The sequence below is a fragment of the Gymnoscopelus braueri genome (genome assembly GCF_963280865.1).
Source record: "Gymnoscopelus braueri genome assembly, chromosome: 2".
NCBI classification, from domain to species: Eukaryota; Metazoa; Chordata; class Actinopteri; order Myctophiformes; family Myctophidae; genus Gymnoscopelus; species Gymnoscopelus braueri.
Genome location: NC_137604.1, coordinates 39,826,664 through 39,850,985, shown reverse-complemented (window position 1 = coordinate 39,850,985; position 24,322 = coordinate 39,826,664). Strand labels below are relative to the sequence as shown.

At 39.8% G+C, this 24,322-nt stretch overlaps 2 protein-coding genes across 2 annotated transcripts; one reads left to right on the top strand and one right to left on the bottom strand.

Annotated features, from left to right (window-relative positions):
• Window positions 1-460: 460 nt before the first annotated feature.
• Window positions 461-11,844, bottom strand: LOC308106058 (vascular cell adhesion protein 1-like; the record flags this gene model as incomplete). The annotated part of the gene is made up of 8 exons (XM_080457065.1): window positions 461-474; window positions 838-885; window positions 1,181-1,278; window positions 1,385-1,400; window positions 1,498-1,626; window positions 10,500-10,802; window positions 11,200-11,334; window positions 11,664-11,844. The coding sequence occupies 8 exons, from the start codon at window positions 11,842-11,844 to the stop codon at window positions 461-463; spliced, it is 924 nt and encodes a 307-aa protein (XP_080313191.1).
• LOC308102478 (caspase-6-like) lies at window positions 4,124-6,166 on the top strand. Its single transcript, XM_080452218.1, has 4 exons — window positions 4,124-4,211; window positions 4,598-4,773; window positions 4,921-5,062; window positions 5,894-6,166. Exons 1-4 carry the CDS (start codon window positions 4,193-4,195, stop codon window positions 6,136-6,138), a joined length of 582 nt encoding a protein of 193 aa, XP_080308344.1. The 5' UTR covers window positions 4,124-4,192; the 3' UTR covers window positions 6,139-6,166.
• Window positions 11,845-24,322: the final 12,478 nt, after the last annotated feature.

The window sequence follows — 24,322 nt, the reverse complement described above, 5'->3', positions numbered from 1 at the left end:
ATTTTTGAAAAACATGTAAACATAAACACTTAATTGAAAAATTATGTTGAAGAAACACTAGGATGAGCAAAAACATGACATTATTGGTTTGAGATGAATGGCTTTGAGACAGCAGGTCAAAATATGTACAAACATTAAGAGTTTAATATCTACTGTAAAATAAAATACTTGATGCATAATTATTTTTAAAGATAATCTTCCTTAATATAGGTTAATAAAACATGGTTCTGTATAAAATCATATGTTAATATTAAAGTTCAAAATATAATTTAAAATCATTCAACACAGACAAAAATGAGAGAGAGAGAGAGAGAGAGAGAGAGAGAGAGAGAGAGAGAGAGAGAGAGAGAGAGCGAGAGAGAGAGAGAGAGAGAGAGAGAGAGCTACAAATATAAACCCTGAATATATTGGTGAAGATTCATTTGATCCAATTTATCCACATGTGTGGCATTGGGTTGTCTTACACAGGTGTATCTAAAGAGATGAGACAAAGTCACAGTAAACATACAGTATAATATGTAACCTGGTATTTAATTCATTCCTGCTTTTACTTAACTGTGGAATATGAAGAAAAGGTGTATTTTATTTACATCTGAGAGCTCTCAGAGTGCATAAAATGCATGCAGTATATTGTGTGTGTGTGTGCGTGTGTGCGTGCGTGCGTGCGTGCGTGCGTGTGAGAGTGTTATCTTAAACATTCAGCTACATTACATTCTGTGCTCAGGAAGCGGCACTAAAACATTTCTAACAGATCGAGTGATACATCTGAATCATTTCACAATAACCAAATGAAATTAGTTTAGATTAAATGAGATTACAATATTAAAATGTATGTACCATTTTCATAGTCATCAGAGTGGATTACTCCATAGACACTTGTGTCACCTAAAGGGAAACACATAATCATTAATGTGGTGCTTACTTTTATTTACTTCATACATGTTTAACTTTAATTATTCTGCTAATTAGGTGAAAATACATACTGACTGACTTTAGTATACTACCCAAAAAAATATGTACTGTTGAATGGATGAAGATTTTCACTTTGGTCAACTTTGGTTAATTATTTTGATTAGGAAACACACATGAAAGAGATGTATTTTTTATTTAACGTTATACATTAGATTATATATTTAGGCCGGGGTAAAGACCAGGTAAAAGTATTGGTTCACAGACTGACCGTGTTGCAGTGGGCAGTAGACATCATCAGGAGCCCCACTTTGATTGGTCCTGTGGTCTGTAGCTGAGCCCTGATTGGTTCCCTGAGACTGAACCGGTCTGTAATTTAGAGATATACAATATTTAACAGGAATTAAATAGAAAACAAGATGCAATCTACTGCTATCATGTTGATGAATAGACAGAATTAATATAGAGTACTTACCTGGCACAACATGGAGCTGTAATTTAAAAAAGTACATGCGTAAGTGGTACATAAATCACTGATCCTGAGTTCCTCAGTGATTGTAATCTGTAATCTAATGTAGTATTTCTCACTTTTAGATGTTATGTATCGACACAGCAGGAGCAGAAGGATGGTCAGTAGAATCCCAACAACAAGTCCTACGATAAACCCCACTACATGTGGAGAACTCTGTTCTGACACTGTTGTGTTCCTGGGCGGATCTAGAAAAAAAACATTGATTAATTACGTATGCATCCCCCATAACAGTGGTTCTCAATATTTTCAGGCCGTGACCCCCCAAAATAATCAAATTTGAACTGGGGACCCCCCACCCTGAAAAGCACTTAGAATTGTAGGAATTGAGGCGTTCAACTTTGTTTGACTCAGTTCCACAGATAAATATTGTGAAAATATCAGATCTACAAGCTCACAACACCTTGTGTTGCGAGGAGTTGTGAACATGTAAATGAGCTATTTTCATTTTTAGGTATTTAAAAGGTCCTTAAATTGTCACTTCACTGTCATCTGGGGACCCCCCCAAAATCATGTGGGGACCCCCGACCCACAGGTTGAGAACCACTGCCCTATAAGTATGATAGAATCTAGAATGTTTCATAATATGAAATTATACATACACTGAATCTGAATCTGAAAGACTGTCGAATTTCCAGTTCCATGGTAATTTCTGACCTGACAGAAAAAGGTGCTGTTCTCTTGAGATGCTTTGATGGACAAACTGTTTGTAACTCCCTGTCATTGATGTCACCTGACCTCCACTAACTCTGTACCAGGTGTATTTAGTCACAGCTGGGTTGGCTTTACTGCTGCAGGTCAGAATGACAGTGCTGCCCTCTAGTGCTGAACCAGAGGGACTGATTGACACTGTTGTGTTCCTGGGAGGATCTGGAAAAACACATACCGGCGGCGGTAGATTAATTATGTATGCATTCAATATAATCATAACAGAATATAGAAAGTTTCATAATATTGTATACATACACTGAATGTCTATCTGATAGACTGTCGAATTTCCAGTTCCATGGTCATTTCTGACCTCTGACCTGACAGAAAAAGGAGCTGTTCTTTTGAGATGCTTTGATGGACAAACTGTTTGTACCTCCCTCTATCATTGATGTCATCTGACCTCCACTAACTCTGTACCAGCTGAATTTAGTCACTGCTGGGTTGGCATCACTGCTGCAGGTCAGAGTAACAATGCTGCCCTCTAGTGCTGAACCAGAGGGACTGATTGACACGGTTGTGTTCCTGGGGGGAATCTAGAAAAATACATTTATTAATTACTATATGCATGCAATATAATCATAATAATGAGAATGTTTCATAGTATTACGTACACTGAATGTCTATCTGATAGACTGACGAATTTTCAGTTCCAAGGCCATTTCTGACCTGACAGAAAAACGTGCTGTTCTCTTGGGATGCTTTGATGGACAAACTGTTCGTGCCTCCCTCTGTCATTGATGTCACCTGACCTCCACTAACTCTGTACCAGGTGTAAGTCACTGCTGGGTTGGCTTCACTGCTGCAGGTCAGAGTAACAGTGCTGCCCTCTAGTGCTGAACCAGAGGGACTGATTGACACGGTTGTGTTCTTGGGAGGATCTGCAAAAGGAATAATCAGTGTCTGATATATTTCTTATATACTTATATTTATTATATTGGGTTTGTGTGGATGCCAGGGCGATTGGTATTAGAATAAAGAATTCTTGCTACAGGAACACTATCGATACAGAAATATGTTACATTTGTTTTCTGGTCATTTTAAACTAATATAAGACGTCAGCCCACTGACTGAAACTGTAGTGCAATGTAATGTACAGTAAAGAGTAACTCACATTGAACCTTGACTGTTATATATGTTTCAGATGACAGATCTATGTTGCCAGCTTGTCGTTTGTAGAGAACAGTGCAAGAGATCTTATTTTCATGGAGGAGACGAGAAGCATTGAAGGTCATACTAGATATCAATACTTTAGTCTTATCTTGTTTCTCCATCAGTTTCTCCTCACTGATAGCCAGTCTGGGGGTCCATGTCAGAGTTGGTGGCAGAGTAGAACAGGGGGCTACAGCAGAGCAACTCAATCTAACTGAGGCCCCCTCATTCACAATCACTGCATCTGGTGTTAGAGTTGGTTTGGGTGGTGTTTCTAATATGAGGACAAATATGGACTAATTATTGCATAGACAGTCATCCATCAGCTCTTAAAGGGATATTTCACTTTCAAAAAAACTTTTGGTCATTTTATCATCTACTCAGGCCTTTGTGAGCCCCCCAGACAGTTTTTCAGTTGCTTGATTCATTATTTAGATATTTGATATTCATTTTAACAGACACGCCCCCTTCCTATACAAACCCATTGTAACTTCAAACTCCATTTTAACCATGTTAGATTCATCAAAAACACCCGTCCTTGGCTCTGGTGACTCACCCTGCCCTCCTAATGCGTGAGGGGGCCGTGTTTTTTCAATTACTTTTTTCATTTATTTTTAATATTTTTTTTGGAAAATGAAAAAAATAAAATACAATAAAAAATTAAATAAAATAAATGAAAAAAGTAATCGGAAAAACACGGCCCCCTCACGCATTAGGAGGGCAGGGTGAGTCACCAGAACCAAGGACGGGTGTTTTTGATGAATCTAACATGGTTACAAAAGTTGATACTTGTCTTGGAATATTCCTCATGTTGGTCATCTTTTCTTCTGCTGTAGATATAAGGCGTTGGGTTTTGATGTGCAGGCCTATGATGACCTGAAAAAGGCAGACATCATGAGCAAGATCACTGAAGGTACACAGACACTGGCAAATACTCAGCTTTATTTGAACTGGAGGCAGACCCTTGTACTTTTTACTGTTGCATGCATGCAATATGGTCACCTTTAGGCAAAATTCTCCATAGATCACATGTCATTCTTGCTGACCCAATGAGAATACATATATAGAGGGGGGTGCCTATACTCGGAGTGATGCGATTGCCTACTCAAAGAGAAAGTGATGCATGCCATCTCAAAGTGAAAGACTGATGCATTCCTACTCAAAGCAAAAGACTGATGTGTGCCTAGAGGGGTCTGGGATATGTCATTATGACCAATATTGCCATCTACTGGATATAGTCTGCTTTCTGGAGTAGGTTGCAAGTGTAGAATTTAACAAAACTGTTTGATGTTTTGCCAGCTGCGGAGGACAACCATACCGATGCAGACTGCTTTGTGTGTGTGTTCCTGAGCCACGGCGAGGACGACCACGTGTACGCGTATGACGACAAGGTCTACATCCGGGATATCACCGCTCTCTTCAAAGGAGACAAGTGCAGAAGCCTCGTAGGGAAGCCAAAGATCTTTATCTTACAGGTATAGTCAGATTTTGTGTTATTGAGTCATTGCAGGCAGAGTGACTTACAGAGTTGCTGTACATACATGGCCTCATTTGTCAATTAGTGGCTCAACTAATGAAGCTTGACATTACTTTGTCTGGTTGGTTTTCATGTCCATTGCCAGGAGTGCCGTGGAGACAAGCATGATGACCCAGTGACCCCGATGGATGTAGTAGACAGTGCCAACCAGGTAGTGGTGGATGCTGGGGTCCTCTACACACTTCCTGCTGGGGCAGACTTCATCATGTGTTACTCTGTCGCTGAAGGTGAGGCTAAACACACACACACACACACACACTTGAAGACTATCGTCCCATCAAAAAAGTGTGTCCTAGGACAGTGGTTCTCAACCTTTTTCAGGCCGCAACCCCCCAAAATAATCATATTTGAACCTTGGCAAGCACTTGGAATAGTAGGAGTTGAGGCATTACATTTATTTTGACTCGGTTCCACAGATAATTATTGTGAAAATAGCCGATCTACATGTTCACAACGCCTCGCGTTGCCTCTTCCTTAGGTAATTTTGACACTTTAGCCTATGTTTGACCATTTTTATAGTATAGTTTGTTGATCACTTTTGACTCAGTAATGGTCCAAAGTAATCAATGTGCAGATACCCTGTATACACTTATACTGTATGTTGGGTTGCTTACTGTTGAGTGAGAAAACTATGTTGTAAATTAAGCAAATCATCTGGGGACCCCCCTAGGGGTCCCAAACCAGAGTTTGAGAACCACTGTGCTAGGCAATGAGACATTCCTGAATCCACAGGCTTCATTCTTCAGGGTTGGCTACAGACTCAAAACACTGCAACATACAGACAAAAAACGCAGAAAATTGATTAATGAATGACGGATGAAAAAGTCAGAGGCAGTGGATAAATTTGATTGACACAATGTGAGGTTGTATTTATTTTTTAATTAATTTTGTCTCTTAGATATTGATTGAGAAAGGATTAACATTCATGTTGTGATACATCACATCACATCACATTGGACATAAGGGTACAGGGGTATTACGTTAAGTGAAAAGTGTGAGTGCGTTTGTATTTTTTTTTTTTAGTAATCCATATTGTCCTGTCCATTGTGTTTGTTCAGGATACTATTCCCACCGGGAGACAATCAATGGCTCTTGGTACATCCAGGATCTGGCTGAGGCCTTGCAGAAGTTTGGAGATTCCCTTGAGTTCACAGAGCTTCTTACTCTGGTCAACAGGAAGGTTTCCATGAGGAGCGTTATGAATTGTAATGACCGAAACGCAATTGGAAAGAAACAAGTTCCCTGCTTTAACTCCATGCTCACCAAAAAACTCTACTTCCGACCAAAAAAGGTGATTGTTTGATCCGTTTTTTGTTTGTTTTTGTTATCAACTCTGTGTCACTTAAAGTTGTACAATGCAAATTCACAACTAACGATATTTAGCAACCTCTGCTGGTCACTACCGTCACTGCATACAATTTCCTTAGTCCTCGATTACCCAGAATTCCATTCGTTTTCACCGGAAGCCGGAAGCGTTTCAAAAAGCGATCTTTTAATTGTTTTATACTATCTACGGATCGTTTCTCTTAGCCAGTGGAGCATTAGTTACCATGAGCTGTGCTTTCTTTTTCTGTTCTTTTTCGATCTTCTAATCCTACATTCTCTTAAAATCAGCGTGAGGTTCCTTTTTGTTATTAGCGCGATAGTTCCTGGCCAAACAGGAAACCGTTGCGGTAGTTCCTGGCCAAACAGGAAACCAGTGCATTTCCACCTCCGTTTTCCGGCCAGATGACGTCATTTCCCCGGGAAAGTCCCCCCAGTCCACGTTCAATATAAAATATATAAATAAAAGGCTTCCGGGGGTGAAATTCATGGAGTGGGTGTTGTGAAACTTTTGCCACTCACAAAAGATATACAATTTAACTTTAGTTTTGTTGAAAACGTTACCTAGTATGCCTTTAACATTCAGTGTCACACACACATCATCCATGTATGCTTCAAATAATTCTGTAATTTCACTAGCTGTCATGCCATTTTTAATTGCCTTTCCAGTTATGTCAGTGTGGACAAATGCAGCAGGACACGTTGCACTATGCATGCACAGTGATAGGTCTTTTCAAACTTCAGTGCAGTTTGTTACCATTGGCCTCATTCATAGCAACTTAGGACCTCTGAAGCAAACTGGTCCCACTGCAAATGTGCAGGAATGGATCTGGTACTAGAGAAAGGTTGCCTTCATGTGACAAAAGAATAACGGGTAATTTTCACATGCTTTCTTTTAGCATGTGAAAGTCTTGAGAAGATTTGAAGGCCAAATTGATACAAAATAAGAGGATCATTCACATCAACAAGTTTTGTCTGCCAAATTGGCCCTGATATTTGTTTCTCCGTCAAAAAGGGAATTAGTGTTTGTGTTTTAATTCTTTGAAATGTAGCTGTTTGTGATTAAACATTGAACTATGCATATTTGCACCCAACTAAACAATCATGGGAAAATACCTCAGGGAGGGAAATGACAGCCTAGATACAGTACGCTACCAGCTGTTTCTCTGGACCTATGAATGACTCAGGAATATCAGTCAATACTGTATGAACATACAATATACTATACATTTAACGTACGTATATCCTAGTGATTGCTCCATTGTGTCTTGTTGAATTAAAAGTGTGACCTATTGTTAGTTTGTACTCTACTGTGTAAATTTCTACTTTCTTTCTAAAGCGTACAGTACAGTAGCTACGTTTTATAGTATGAAAATGTACACATTTTTTATCCCCATATGACACAAGCAGTTTTCCATCCTATGTCTAAAGCAGCTCAGGATTCCTTTCCATATTCACCAGTCATCATGTGTCAAGTGATTTCCAGACCTTAGCAACGACACCATAAACTGTGTGAAGACTAGATGCTGTATGTTTATTCCATGAATTGTGAGTTGTCTGTGTGTTGTCTATGAGTATGTCTGTTGAGGTGCAGTGATGTAACCTACATGTCAACAGTGGGAGAAAATAATAATTTCTGTGTATAAGCAGTTTTTTTCCATTATTAATGATTTGTCTGAATACTCACTGGGTACTACTTTTTTTTTTGGCAAAGAAAAACCCCACTATCTTACATTAAGGAATGTTTGGAATTGGATAGTTTTCTGATTACAATAAAGCATCTTTACATTGTAATCTGTTTATAGCCTGGAAGCAAGTTAAAATTACTTTATATGATATATAGACAACTGCTATTCTATAAGAATTGTACCCTCAAATTGTCCAATGTCTAACGGGATGTTTTGAATTGTCATGGTGAAGGGGGGGGGGGGTGGGGGGGGTCTGAAGATGGTTTGGGGAGGGGTTGCGGAAGAAAATGTTTTTGTTTGTTTTTGTATTTGAAAATTGTATACAAGAGACCTTGAACAAAAGATTGTAAATAAAACACTGGGTGACATGGATTAGTCCCAGGCACCAGTATCAAAATAAAGAAGAAACGCTATGGGACTATTTTTGCTGTGTGTGTGTGTGTGTGTGTGTGTGTGTGTGTGTGTGTGTGTGTGTGTGTGTGTGTGTGTGTGTGTGTGTGTGTGTGTGTGTGTGTGTGAGCTAGATGGTTAGCCTACAGTTCTCACTATTGAACAACCTCTCTTCACGTTCTGGAGCCTAGTAATAACCACACTAACTCACTACTCAATGAGTCAAATAATGCTGCTTGGCCCTCGATGGAATTATTTGGTTTTGGATCCTCAACAATTTAGCAGTAATAAAGAATATCAGCGATAAGAAAAGTATCGGTAGTATACTTTAATCATAGCATACACTAAGCTGATTGAAAGGTCTGTGTTCATGGTTTCTATTTCTAAATATCCATGTTTATATGTGCACTGCATATTTGTATAAATATATATTTACATGTATCTCTAGTGTGTGTGTGTGTGTGTGTGTGTGCACAGTGTACAGCAATTCTGCTTCTGACTCACATCATCAGTGCTGTCCTACAAAGATTTACAGCAGTAACAGTTTTGTAGCTAGGGTTTAGTGACATAGTGAATAGTGACAGCCCATAATTAGAATTGTATGGTTTTATTGCAGGCAGTTCAGCTTAGCAGGTGATTATCCATTCATCAAGTATACAACGATGCCCAGTACTGTACATTGTAAAAGTAAAAAAATTGTAAAGTAAACGCCAACAATAACCATACTACTTAATAAAACATGGAACACAATAAAACTTAACAGCTAAATAAACACAAGGAAACACAATTAAACATTAATACAAGATAAAAAATAAACGCAACTGGCATAAACTATGGGATGTTACAAAAGCGATGGCTACAGGATTCTGCATATTTTATAAAATTGGAAAAAATCTGATTCACACTGAAAGGAAAATGGGACCCGTTTTACTCCACATGGAGGACAATTTAGGAATTATTTACAGAAACCAGACCTAATCTTTGATCACGTATAATTTTTTATGTATGTGAAATTATGGACAGATGTTTACTGACCAACTGAATGTTTTAGCTGTGTATGTATGTGTATGTGTATACACCTAAACTATAGGTATGATCATATGAGGAATCAGTAGTTAGCCTGACTGACTGAACCATTGGCTACTACCACTATTACCATTATGTTGATTGTTTGTTCTTATTTACACGTGATAATTGTATGGACATGAATTCATGATTGCTATATGAAAACCAAAAGAAAATGGATAGAATAAATATATAAAAAACAAAAATGGTGTGCACCTACTATGTGGGCTTCTTAACCTGCGCATATATAGCTTCATCATTTCCAGACCCCATTTCATCATCCAGATTCTCCATCACGAGTGCTTTACTTGGGTGATGACTGCCTGTATTTCCTGGCATGCCCCTCTCCTCATCCAGGTACAAACTGCCAGCTTCCACCACGTCGTCCTGAGTCTTCACAGATTTCTTGTTCTTCCAAATCACGCTGGAGTATAACACATCACTTTGATCTCCATTCGTCTCGACTGTGTCTTCACCTGCTCTTTTAGTATCAACTGGTGCAGAACTTGGCAGATTGGTATAGTTTGTCTCAGAGATGTTTGTAGATGAGGACAGAGGTTCAGGGCCTGTGTTGGGGGCTGTTAGATCGGAAGGTGTATTTTGTTGTCTTGCCTCCTCCCTCAGCATTAGGCTGTTGACATAGATGTCTTCCTCTGATGTGGAATGAGCCTGAAATCCACAACAAATCTTAAATGTAGAAATGCAGCTAGATGCTTTCGTCTTCTGATTGTAGTAAGATAATTCATGAATAATATTACCTCATTTCCATCCCCATTACTGCTCCTCCCTGTGGCCTGACCCAATGGATTGTTACTCTGCATCCGATGAGCCCTTGAAAATAGAGTTTACACTGAGATGGCAATCATACATGGTAGAATTCATTGCAACTTGAATTGTTGAGAATCTACAACAAGATGAAGTGTGACAACAGAAAGAAAGATATTGTTTTTTGTTAAACTGACACTGATTGCATGTTGGGGGAAAGCCACAGAAATATCCAAGGCTTTCATCTTACCTTACACCAAACACCAGAGCACACATTAGCAATGCTGTTAGAACAGCAATAACAATGAAGAGCAGCGGTGTCGATTGCCCTAGGATTGAACAAGCAATGGATAATGGAAGATTATTCCCTGCTTTATAGAACATTCAAAGTCTGCTGGTTTTTAAAGGCCTCAAAAGTAATACCCATATTAACCTTGAACCTCCAAGCTGTGAACATAAAACTGATGACTGGCAGATCCCATGGAGTTGCGACTGAGGCAGACCACAGTGGGTGCGTCCTTCCCCTGTGGCTGGGCCATGCTGATGATGCTCCTCAGGGCTGTGTTGCTCAGAGTTTTGTGACTGATGGTAATCTTGTCTGACTGGTTTACAGGCTGCGGCTGCCCATCCAATTTCCACAGTGTTACGGCAAAAGGTTCTCCCATAGTGTCACAGAAACAGCTGATCTGGTCCCCGGTTCTGTTGCAACCAGAGGAGGCCAGGATCTCAGGAGCAACTGTTAAGAATGTAAAATGTGCAAGTTAAATAGTGGCACTGATTCAAGTATGCCCTGACTCATCCTCTCCGCCTATGGCCCACTAATGGGAATGTGATTAATTAGGAAATTCACTTCATTTACCAATGTAACATTCTGTATGTCGCTAACTTTGTTCTAGCTCTTTACTGCTAAAGTTGGCTTCACTGTTACAAGTCACTGGCTTTAAATGGACCAAATGGATCAACTGACAGCTGATATTCATATTCCTAATAGATATACTTTCCTATACATAATAGATATACATACTTTCCTATTCTATTCCCCCCCATAATTTTGAGGGGGTTCAGGGGTTAAATTACCATTTTATTATTGTAGCATCAAGACTAGATTCTATAGATTACAGTACAGTACTTACATTCAATGTTAAGCATGACTGTTGCATTAGACATTCCATGGATGTTCATCACTTCACAGCAGTACAGCCCTCTCTGTTCCCTACGAGTCTGGTTGAGGATGAGGATGTTTTCAGATCCAATAACAATCTGATCGCCTTTAATACATTTAGACCAGGTATAATTATTCACAGCTGGATTGGCTTCACTGCTGCAAGTCAGATGCACAGATCTGCCTTCTTGTATTGAACCAGACGGACTGACTGACACTGTTGTGTTCCTGGGAGGATCTAGAAAAAAATACATTGATTAATTACATATACATCCCCTGTAAGTATGAAAGAATATAGAAAGTTTCATAATATTGTATACATACACTGAATGTCTATCTGATAGACTGTTGAATTTTCAGTTCCATGGTCATTTGTGACCTGACAGAAAAAGGTGCTGTTCTCTTGGGATGCTTTGATGGACAAACTGTTTGTACCTCCCTCTGTCATTGATGTCACCTGACCTCCACCAACTCTGTACCAGGTGTATTTAGTCACTGCTGGGTTGGCATCACTACTGCAGGTCAGAATGACAGTGCTGTCCTCTAGTGGTGCTGAACCAGAGGGACTGATTGACACTGTTGTGTTCCTCGGAGGATCTAGAAAAACACATATCATTATGCTCTGTAAAGCACACATATCATTGTGCTCTGTAAAGCACTTTGAGCTGCATTTCATGTCATGAAAGGTGCTATAAAAATAAAGTTTATTATTATCATTATTATGTATGCATCCAATATAATCATAATAGAATATACAATGTTTCATGATATTGTATACATACACTGAATGTCTATCTGATAGACTGTCGAATTTCCAGTTCCATGGACATTTCTGACCCGACAGAAAAAGGAGCTGTTCTCTTGGGATGCTTTGATGGAAAAACTGTTTGTACCTCCCTCTGTCACTGATGTCACCTGACCTCCACTAACTCTGTACCAGTTGAATTTAGTCACTGCTGGGTTGGCATCACTGCTGCAGGTCAGAGTGACAGTGCTGCCCTCTAGTGCTGAACCAGAGGGACTGATTGACACTGTTGTGTTCCTGGGAGGATCTAGAAAAACACATAGATTAATTATGTATGCATCCAATATAATCATAACAGAATATAGAATGTTTCATAATATTGTATACATACACTGAATGTCAATCTGATAGACTGTCGAATTTCCAGTTGCATGGACATTTCTGACCTGACAGAAAAAGGAGCTGTTCTCTTGGGATGCTTTGATGGACAAACTGTTTGTACCTCCCTCTATCATTGATGTCACCTGACCTCCACTAACTCTGTACCAGGTGTATTTAGTCACTGCTGGGTTGGCATTACTGCTGCAGGTCAGAGTGACAGTGCTGCCCTCTAGTGCTGAACCAGAGGGACTGATTGACACTGTTGTGTTCCTGGGAGGATCTAGAAAAACACATATCATTATGTATGCATCCAATATAATCATAACAGAATATAGAAAGTTTCATAATATTGTATACATACACTGAATGTCTATCCGATAGACTGTCGAATTTCCAGTTCCATAGACATTTCTGACCTGACAGAAAAGGTTTCTGTTCTCTTGAGATGCTTTGATGGACAAACTGCTTGTACCTCCCTCTGTCATTGATGTCACCTGACCTCCACTAACTCTGTACCAGGTGTATTTAGTCACTGCTGGGTTGGCTTCACTACTGCAGGTCAGAGTAACAGTGCTGCCCTCTAGTGTTGAACCAGAGGGACTGATTGACACTGTTGTGTTCCTTGGAGGATCTAGAAAAACACATACCAGTGGATTAATTATGTATGCATTCGATATAATCATAACAGAATATAGAAGCTTTCATAATATTGTATACATACACTGAATGTCTATCTGATAGACTGACGAATTTTCAGTTCCAAGGCCATTTCTGACCTGACAGAAAAAGGCGCTGTTCTCTTGGGATGCTTTGATGGACAAACTGTTCGTACCTCCCTCTGTCACTGATGTCACCTGACCTCCACTAACTCTGTACCAGGTGTAAGTCACTGCTGGGTTGGCTTCACTGCTGCAGGTCAGAGTTACAGTGCTGCCCTCTAGTGCTGAACCAGAGGGACTGATTGACACGGTTGTGTTCTTGGGAGGATCTGCAAAAGGAATAATCAGTGTCTGATATATTTCTTATATACTTATACTTATTATATTGGGTTTGTGTGGATGCCAGGGCGATTAGTATTAGAATAAAAAAATCTTGCTACAGGAACACTATCGATACAGAAATATGTTACATTTGTTTTCTGGTCATTTTAAACTAATATAAGACGTCAGCCCACTGACTGAAACTGTAGTGCAATGTAATGTACAGTAAAGAGTAACTCACATTGAACCTTGACTGTTATATATGTTTCAGATGACAGATCTATGTTGCCAGCTTGTCGTTTGTAGAGAACGGTGCAAGAGATCTTCTTTTCATGGAGGAGACGAGAAGCAGTGAAGGTCATATTAGATATCAATACTTTAGTCTTATCTTGTTTCTCCATCAGTTTCTCCTCACTGATAGCCAGTCTGGGGGTCCATGTCAGAGTTGGTGGCAGAGTAGAACAGGGGGCTACAGCAGAGCAACTCAATCTAACTGAGGCCCCCTCATTCACAATCACTGCATCTGGTGTTAGAGTTGGTTTGGGTGGTGTTTCTAATATGAGGACAAATATGGACTAATTATTACATAGACAGTCATCCATCAGCTCTTAAGTCCATAATTTGATTCATAAGAAATGCAGTTTATTCATAACAAGTTAATTGTAATTATAGTTTGATCTTATTACCTTGGACCGATACCTTCAAATGCTGATCTCCAAAATTGAATTTCAGTGCGTTGTTACATTCTAGTCTGAAGTAATAGTCATTACTGGAATCTATGTTCAGGTTTGTAGTGCAATCCTTATTCATTAAGTTTCCAGTCAGATTTCCAGGTACAGCATTGCCATAAATAGAACCTATTCTCCATCTCCATATGCCTTTACAAGTGTTATCTATGTTTTTATTATGACTTTCTAGAACCGTAAAGGAACAAGGGATCGTCAGACAGGATCCACTCAGAACCTCCATACTCTGAGGCATAACGGCTGCCCACTGTTGGCAGAGTGCACCTGAAACACATAATACAAGTCTCTGAATAGGAATATCAGAGAAGACATTTAAAATAAACATGGGGTGGGGTGGTCTACACAAGTGTCTTGTTTCATCCACCACCATGAATCCAAGTCCAAGTCGTAGATAGAAGTTAAATCCAAACAATGTTTAGTTTTTTTGCAAGTCAAGTCTGGAGTCACTAAAATTGTGTCAGACTTAAGTCCAAGTGATATGATTGAAGTCCAAAACTCAGATACACAAGCCCAGAATGCAGTGAGAATAGTATACAGTAACTCACCTTGCAGCAGGGAGCCAATTAGGAACCTTAGAACTCCAGACATCTTTCTCTGTGACAACTGTGGCTCGTTGTCTACAGAGGAAGAGCTTGAGTTGTGAACAATTCTGTAGATTGAAGATAGAAGAGTTGTGTATTACATTTAACACATGATTATGATGATGGTACAAGCTCACAACGCGTCACATTGTAGATCGGCTTTGAATGACTTAGGACTTAGGTAAAAGTACCTCAAAATTGTACTGGACAATAATGTTCAACCACTGTACAGTACATTATTGTATAGTACTAGAGTAGATGAACTGATCAAGCCCACAATAATAATACATTCAGATACTATGTCTAGCATTTGTTCCTCTATTCGTACACACACACACACACACACACACACACACACACACGCACACGAGTGTCTTAGTTTATTTCAGATGTAAGAAGGGAGGCCCAAGGATAAGAGTTTGCGAACAATATTGCTCTAAAATTGCTATAAAGCACTAATACTAATTTACTTATTTTATGGGCACAGCTGAGAAATTTTGTTTTCACACTTTACCCTTTTAATGGCTTAATAACTTAGACATAGTAGAATTTGGTGGTTTTCCCCCATTGTGATGGTCACAATGTGAACAGAAATACAGATAATATACTGTACTACTAAGAACTTTAAGACTTCTGAATTGGTCCAGTTTACACACACAGTGACTGAGAAGACCAACACAGTTCAATGTATATGAATGTTTTCCCAGTGACCCACAGAGGAGAAGATTTATGTAAAAAAATATGATTAAAAATGTGTCACTTGTAGATCTGCTATTTTTGAATACACAACATATAAATGAATAAAAGTGGTTAAAATGATTGTGATGCTAAATTAACCAATTTTGCTGGGGACCCCCTGGAACCCCCCAAAGGACCCCAGGGGGTCCCCGGACCCCACTTTGAGAACCACTATGTATTGTACCACTATGTACACATTATATGCAGTGCCGTATTACAGATAATATTGTCGTTATCTTTTCAGACCACACAAAGCTATATTGAGAACATTCATTCTTTTTGGCAAAGTACTTTCTCTTGCTTTTTTCTGATCTTAAATTTATTCAATTACATCATATTGAAAGTATTATATTTTACACTTACGTTAAGTCTGTTGAGTAGATGGGTAGATGATTTGAGAAGTGAAGTTCCTTGAAGTGAAGTGGCCTTGTCGACAACTACTATGTGTGACACTGACCAGAATGAGGAACTGGACACATAAGCACATGAGAGTGTGACTTACAGACTGCATAGATTATAATGGTGATACCGATATACAGTATAGGCTATTACAATTGGTTCTCTGATTAAAAACAAACAATGAGGTGTGCAGATCTTAAGGCCTAAATATATTAAACTTCTTAATTATAACTGCCTTACTTTACTTTCAAGCCGTTTACCTTTTACATGTCACTATTATTACTACAATGCACTTCAAGCCCTATCTGGCAGCCAGCAAGAGTCCTGTACAGTATGTGTCATTATGAAGAGAAGAGGAAATAATATACCTTTATTGACCCTGTGGGGGAAATTCTGTTCTCAGTTCTGTTGGCAGTTAAAGTTACAGTTACAGTTACAGGCAGCAGTAAAATACCAATAGAAGGCCTAAAGTAACGATAAGTGAGCTTGTAGATTTATATTTGGTGTAGAGTTTGGAGAAGACAGCGCTCCAAGTACAGAGACTCAGGTCCCGTTTACTAAGTCTAGAGGGTTTAGATTTAGATTTGTTTGTGTCCATATGGTTTAATTAAATTTAAAAGGGATAAAATTAGAAAATAAACATACTAGTTACTTGCATTTGTAGCAGGGTGGTATGCATTAATATATAATATAGCCAACTACGCCACCTGGGGAGTTGCACCCCAGGAAATATTATTATTATTATATGTAAACCAACCACCTGAACATATATTACTCCTCACCCAAGTTCGTTGTACATAAATGATCAAGGGCAGAAACAGTGTTTTAGGTCAATGTACAAAAAGCTTTATTGTAATATAAAAGTGTAATCTCATCAACAAAAAAAGTAACACAACATTTAATAAGCTAAAAACAACAGGCAATGCACTTAATGATAAAACCTAATTGCCTATAGGGCCAGTGCTGGGGGTTTAAGGGGGAGAACGAGCAGGCCGGCTGACCCAGAGGAGGGGCACCCCAATATGGATTGGAACAACAAACAACTAAAAGGATTTCACACCAAGCACAGCAAAAGGGGGGGAGGATTACCACCAACCCAACTGGGCAGCCGTCACCTGCTCTCTCACACCGAGGAGTCCCCAGCCACAGGCCTGTAAGACAGGAAATACGGTTTAGGCAGTGCAGGGAAAATAGAGGTAACTGGATTATTTATAATAGTACTTGTATTAGGTGATTTTATATATATATATATATATATATATATATATTATACTATAGTAGGATGCCGTCTGTAGGCCTAGTCTCACCAAAATAAACCAAACAATAAGCAATAATACTAAATTAACAAAGCAATAATGCTAAATAATAAACAAAATAAACAAGGAGGCTGGCTGAGAGCCTGAGTGTGGACGGTTGCGTCAGAAAAGAGTACTTCCACGGCCGTTTAGGAACGGGGGGAAGGGAACCTCAGCGTGGAGCGTCAGTGTTAGTAAGGCGTGGGTGATTCAAACCCCGCAAAGCAGCAGGTGGTATCACAGTGCCTGAAACGATAAGTGGCCGTGTCATTCTACCAATTTATAATACTAATGTTCATTAAGACAGGAGCAGAGAGACAGACAGTAACGTACCGCTATGCAGCAAAGGCGGAAGCCACGATGGCCCGCTTGCAGCGGCGGACACCGGTAGAATAACTGTAGTAATAATAAAGGCCATGATTATTATAGTGCCTGCCTGACATAGAATTAACTTGTTATACTGCGGAGGAGGACCACCAACGTACCCGTTGTGCAGCGTGAAGCAGCACGCACGCCCGGCGCAAGACGCCAACAAGGTGGGTAGACACACCGAGGCTACAAAGGACACAAACGGTCATGGTCAAGTTCAAGACCATGTATACGCAGCATAAAGTAAAGTGCATTAACAGCAAGATGGAGAGACATACCTGCGCTAATGCGTGATGCGAACACAGGCAGGCCAGCCTAGACTGGTAACAGACCAGTGTGGAGAGACAGACAGCTAACTGTGTTTGGAGGTGCATTGCTTTAATACTGTTGCCAATCAGCCCACTGATGAGTGAGCGGAGGATGGGCCGTGGGTAGAATGGGAGCCAACGCCCATCCTGCTACACATACTTTATTCTTTTTGAAGACAAATTGTTTGGCATGATCTTACATTAGAACTATTGAATAGCTCTGAATATAATTATTTGGGGAATAATGTCAGTCAAGTCAAATTGTCAAGGTGGTGTAACCAGCATTCAAGGAGCCATTTTGTATATTTAGCAAGACCATGGTTGCGTCCGAAACCACATACATTAGTATGCGGTTTCAGATTGAGGTGACACTTTGCACGCACATTCGCACTATGTTGAAGAACAAATGCCACCCTTTAACATTGCCCTATTATAGCGCCACCAGGAGGCCGATTTTTTCAACACTTTTCTTTTTTGTATAATAATTACTCCTACAAATGTTGTCCAATCATCATGCAAATCGGTACCCATTATCTCTATAGTCAAATGATCAAGATGGTTCTGTCCGATTTGTCATATTCCATCCTGATTGGCGAATTCCGAACATTGTTGGCCCACAATAACCTACCTGACCTGGCGGAGACCTGTGCTCCGAGGAGCACTTTTTCTAGTTAGTCACTGTGGTAAAATATTCTGCCATGGTGTACTGTCTATTTAGAGCCAGAAAGCATTCAAGTTTACTATGGGTTTTAGTTGTTTTGATCAAATGGGTTTTATCATTTAGTTTTTGTTGATTGATAATTTAGTTGGGTTGGATTTGTCAAGAAATGATGTCAATGTCCTGATAATTAGTGTTAGGAGGGTCTAATGCTAGTCTGTTGAGCATCAGGACCAGTTGACTGAGGCCACTCTTTTGGCTTTTGTCTCTCTCTTTCTCTCTCTCTCTATCTCAAGTGGTAACTGGGTTGTATGCTCACGTATGCTCAATTCAGCTGCCAGAGTTCTCACCCGCAACAAGCCACGGCAGCATATCACCCCCACCCGTGAACAACTGCACTGGCTTCCTGTTAAGTAACGCCCTGGCAGTACCTCTCAGGCCTCCTCCAGGAACCTACTCTGTCACGGAACCTGCAGTCCACTGACTTGGACCTCCTCTCTATTCCCAAAACAAGCAAGCGAACCATGGGGGACAGAGCCTTTAGTGTGGCAGCCCCCACCCTGTGGATCCCTCTCCCAATGGAGATTCGCCATGCTCCAACACTATTTTAAGGCTGCCTTGAAAAGACACCTATTCTCTCATCTTCCCGTTAGACAGACGACGCCCCCCCCCCCCCCCCCCCATTGTTGTACATATAGCATCATTATTCTTTCTGTATTTTTGTTGTTGTTGTACATATAATGTTATTTTTTTGTATTTTTGTTTTGATATTTGAACTGTTGGTGCCACTATATATGACTATGAATTGACTACCAAGGACCTCAATGGAAACAAGACCGCAAGGACTTTTTTTAACGGACCTTTTAGACAAAGTATTTTAAATGTTTTTGCCTAATAAAATATTCAATCAATCAATCAAAAAGGCTTATGGCAAATAGTTGTTTGTTGTTTTGTTGGTTGTGTGTTTTGTTTGCTGGTTGTTCATTGTTTTTGATGCAAAGCGTCCTTGGGTTCATACATTCAAGCTATTATTATTATTATTATTATTATTCATGTCCATTCACAGGGTTAGCTATGTATTTTCTGGCTGGAGGATGAACCAAGATGGAACCACCCAGGGTTGAATATTGTTCTGTTGACTATATTATTAAGGAATACAGTATCATGTAGAATATATGTGTCGTATTATTTGCTATATTTTATATGACAGTATGCAAGTAAAACCCTCATAACATAAAGCCATATGCTTGCTTCACAAGTCTACTTTGGCCTGTACACAGGAGAGCTTATTCAGAGGTGGCTGATGGGCCTAGCCAGGTGGGGGGTGGAATTACCATTCCCAATTGGGGAGACTGAATGTCTGGACATTGTCTTCACTCCCTTCCTCCAGGCACTTGCAAATCGTGTCAACGAATGATCAAAGAAGTTGGTCAACAGCTGGTGGGGGGATTCTCTGCCACCCACCCACCTGTTATTGTAATGTCACCTACCTACAGTGTATAAGAGAGTGTCTGTAAAATGGTTAGTTAAAAACGGTCCCACACGACGTGAGGCTGTGTGGAGTCAGGGCTCTGCTCCTGGCTCCCTGGCTCTCTGTTATGCTGTTTGTTTGTTGCTGAATAAACACACTGGAGATTCTAGAACCTGGAAACCCTGACGTCTCTTCTCTATTCTCCTCCATTTTATTACATCTAAAGCCTGCTAACCTGCAGTTTAGGCCTCATCATATACGACATTTGGCGAACCAGCGGCTATTGTTGCTTTCCTTTCCGGAGGCGCTTTAGAGAAGAACCTGTGTATTTTGAGGTGGCCGCAGGTGCGGGCCTGGAGGAGGATCGGACCCGTGGAGGTCTTCCTACGGCGAGGAGGACCACCGCGGAGCAGACCATGGAGACTTCAGGGTGACCTACGATGAATGCCTTGCAACGGCGACGTTTTGATGACTGCGCGGCCGCTCGTGACCGGGTCTCAGATGGTGACACCTCTACTCTACTCGACGGAGCGCTTGGCTGTGGAGACGGCGGAGCGGAAAACTTTCTGTGTCGAAGTTCTCCGTGGGGGGAGGAGAGGTGAGCAATGGAGAGGCTATCTTTTGGCTGGAAGACAATGGAACCATCTGGCCCTGCGCTCAGCTTTTCTGCTGGGTGCGTGGACATTGAGATTGAGGCGACGAAAGCAGCATTATCGGATGGAACAATGAACATTCGGGACAAGAGGTTGTATTTTGGTGATAAAGTGATTTAAACCACGGAGCGTCTTTTGTTGCCGTGCGTAAAAGTGTGATGTGAGGATTTAGTTGTTTCACTCTCTGGTCACTTGTGTTTAATGTGAGTTTACTTTTTGTTTTATTATTTCATTGAAGAAACACTTTCTTTTGTTATCAATGTAGGCCCTCCGTTGGAGTTGTCATGTGTAATTAATAGGTGTACTCGAAAGGTTCTATCTTTGGTTACAAGTTTGGTGCTCGGCGTGGGGGGACAAAGGTAGGGAGAAGTGCATCTTTAGTGTGATTTATATTTCAATTGTATTCTGTCAGCTTTCAAAGTTTGTTTGCTGTGTAATATTTTATCCTAGGGTTAAAGAAAACAGAGAGACCTGCGCACTGATTAGGGAATGAGAATGCATTTTGACTGGTGTTTTTATTTTCGAGACATGGTTATGATGAAATGAAGAAGTGGTATAAAGAGAAAGTTCAGCACCGTATTGATGTATTTTCTGCGAATAAGGTTTTCTGAGTTGTTTTATATTTTAAGCTTGTTTTATTTTTAAATAGTTTCAGCCTTTGCCTTCGGTGTCAGTCGAAAGTCATGTGATCCATGACGCACGCGTCCAATGTTAGTCGATCCGTTACTAAATATTGATATTCTTTCTTATTTTGTGAAACAGTTTGTCTATTTTTATTTAGAAATTTAAGGTGAATCACTGTATGACTATTGTGTAATTTTTATACCTGTATCTAAGTTGTTTTGTCTGATGTGATGTTTGATGTTAATTCTTCCTAAATGTCATTGATTGGTCATGGGGGGTGTAAGTGGAAAGGAGGTTGTTTTTGATGTTTTTCTTGCAAACTGTTTTATTTAATATACTTGGTTGCGAAAGACGTTAAAGTCTTTCGTGGGGGGAATGTCGTATTATTTGCTATATTTTATATGACAGTATGCAAGTAAAACCCTCATAACATAAAGCCATATGCTTGCTTCACAAGTCTACTTTGGCCTGTACACAGGAGAGCTTATTCAGAGGTGGCTGATGGGCCTAGCCAGGTGGGGGGTGGAATTACCATTCCCAATTGGGGAGACTGAATGTCTGGACATTGTCTTCACTCCCTTCCTCCAGGCACTTGCAAATCGTGTCAACGAATGATCAAAGAAGTTGGTCAACAGCTGGTGGGGGGATTCTCTGCCACCCACCCACCTGTTATTGTAATGTCACCTACCTACAGTGTATAAGAGAGTGTCTGTAAAATGGTTAGTTAAAAACGGTCCCACACGACGTGAGGCTGTGTGGAGTCAGGGCTCTGCTCCTGGCTCCCTGGCTCTCTGTTATGCTGTTTGTTTGTTGCTGAATAAACACACTGGAGATTCTAGAACCTGGAAACCCTGACGTCTCTTCTCTATTTTCCTCCATTTTATTACATCTAAAGCCTGCTAACCTGCAGTTTAGGCCTCATCATATACGACATATGTTAGTAAAATTAGTTATATATAATATGGTAATTATGTCCATAATACTGTGAAGTAAGGCTGCAGTGTTGTATGTAATAACTAACTGAACTCCTCTTTATTTTTTGTTCCAGTGCAATGTCAATGACAATGTCAAGTGTGTCAGTATTACGTAAGAGCAGACTAAAACTCTTAATCTGCTTGGGGATGCATATTTTGAAGACACAGGCAAGCTTCATTCTTGTTATACACAAATACATGCGTAATTTATTTTACCCCAGTTAGTTGATGCCTATTTTCCTACATTTCATGACCTGCTGTGTCCATAAAGACAGAATTGAAAAAAGCAGCAAAAGAGTAAAAAACTCAGAAGACTGAAGGCAAACGCCAAAGAAAAGTGACATGGTTGAAGAGGGACCTTGATAGGCAGCAAGTATACACCAGGAAACGGAGGGGCATCTGCTGGTTCACCTCCATCTTATACAATGAATGTCAAGAAATGTCTAGTGTGGGATTTGCAGTAGGTTGGCTGATGGTTATTGTTGTGAGATTTCTGTTGGCTAAGTGCTTGAAAGACAACAACAACAAAAAACTAATAAGTCTAATATGGTTTGCTATTTTTACTTCCAAACAGTTGGTAAGCTACTCCTCCATCCTCTTGTTCATCCATCTCAACTTGACCATGTGCTAGCTGTAGCAACTCATAATGTAATCATAATGTATTGGTTCATAATGTAATAACCTAAATGTAATAAAAGCTAATAATATAATGAAATCATGATGTTACATTAAGAACCTTACGTAGCCCCTCATAATGTAATAACGGCTTATATTGTTGAGAAAAGTATATATATAATAATCAGTGTCAGTATCATGTTCAGTATCATGTCAGTATCATGTCAGCATCATCATGGTCAGTTGCCATTTCTTACTCCCTGCTGGTCATGTTTGTTCATAGATAGAGATGGGCAGCTGGAGTAAATGCAACACCGAGGAGGCGCTGTATTTCATGGCAATTTAATTGATACATGTATTCAAACAGTAATGTTGCACCTGAAGGAACTCCTTTTCATACAGTGAGCATCAACCACATTTCACCACTCTCACCTCCTGTGGTCTGTAGCTGAGCCCTGATTGGTGTTGGTATGCGTGTGCCCGCGTGTGTGCATGTGTTCATGGCTTGGGCTGAATCTACTCTACGGGCGTCTGTAGTTGAGTTGGATTCCTGAGACGTTTCAGATCCTCCACCTGACACAATGGGGCGAGGCGTTGTGAGCTTGTAGATCGGCTATTTTCACAATGTTTGATGTTATTGTGCAGCTTGTATGGAAAGGTGTAGTATTAATGTCTATTGTGAAGTTAATGCACTTAATGTAGGTTAGTGATATTATTGTCTGATCATACATACTGATACATCAGTACTGTGATAACCTGTGTAGTGTCATATTCGCACTCAGTGCCTGCAGCCATCCATCTGCATACCCATGCCTGTATATGTCTGTTACCAAAATTATACTTCAATATCCTGTCAAATGTGTCCTGACCGACGCCGAGGGGGCGAATGAAGCTTAACCCCACAGAACCAGTCCATACAGTCCTTTACAAAACCTCACCAACAATAGCAATGATTACTATCAGAATACTGTGCTTTGACCTTTCGACAAAATACTTTTTGTTTTAACCAAAACATATCACTTTTGTTGTTTTATTATTAATAATATTATTATTATCATCATCATCAATTAAAATAAATGCGTGTATTGATACCAAAAGGTCAATGGGGGAGCCAGAAGGAAATTACAGGGCAGTTATTATGGCAACAATCACATAAATTAAAAAAAAAAACATAAACACTTCATTCAAAATTTATGTTGAAGAAACACTAGGATGAGCAAAAACATGACATTATGAATGGCTTGGAGACAGCAGGTCAAAATATGTACAAACATTAAGAGTTTAATATCTACTGTAAAATAAAATACTTGATGCATAATTATTTTTTAAAGATAATCTTCCTTAATATAGGTTAATAAAACATGGTTCTGTATAAAATCATATGTAAATATTAAAGTTCAAAATATAATTTAAAATCATTCAACGAGAGAGAGAGAGAGAGAGAGAGAGAGAGAGAGAGAGAGAGAGAGAGAGAGAGAGAGAGAGAGAGAGAGAGAGAGAGAGAGAGAGAGAGAGAGAGAGAGAGAGAGAGAGAGAGAGAGAGAGAGAGAGAGAGCT

Bases quoted from the DNA above. Each gene is read 5' to 3' on its own strand.
- LOC308102478 (XM_080452218.1), top strand. The intron at 4,774-4,920 runs GTATAGTCAGAT...GTCCATTGCCAG, and splicing joins CAAAGATCTTTATCTTACAG to GAGTGCCGTGGAGACAAGCA. The intron at 5,063-5,893 runs GTGAGGCTAAAC...GTGTTTGTTCAG, and splicing joins GTGTTACTCTGTCGCTGAAG to GATACTATTCCCACCGGGAG.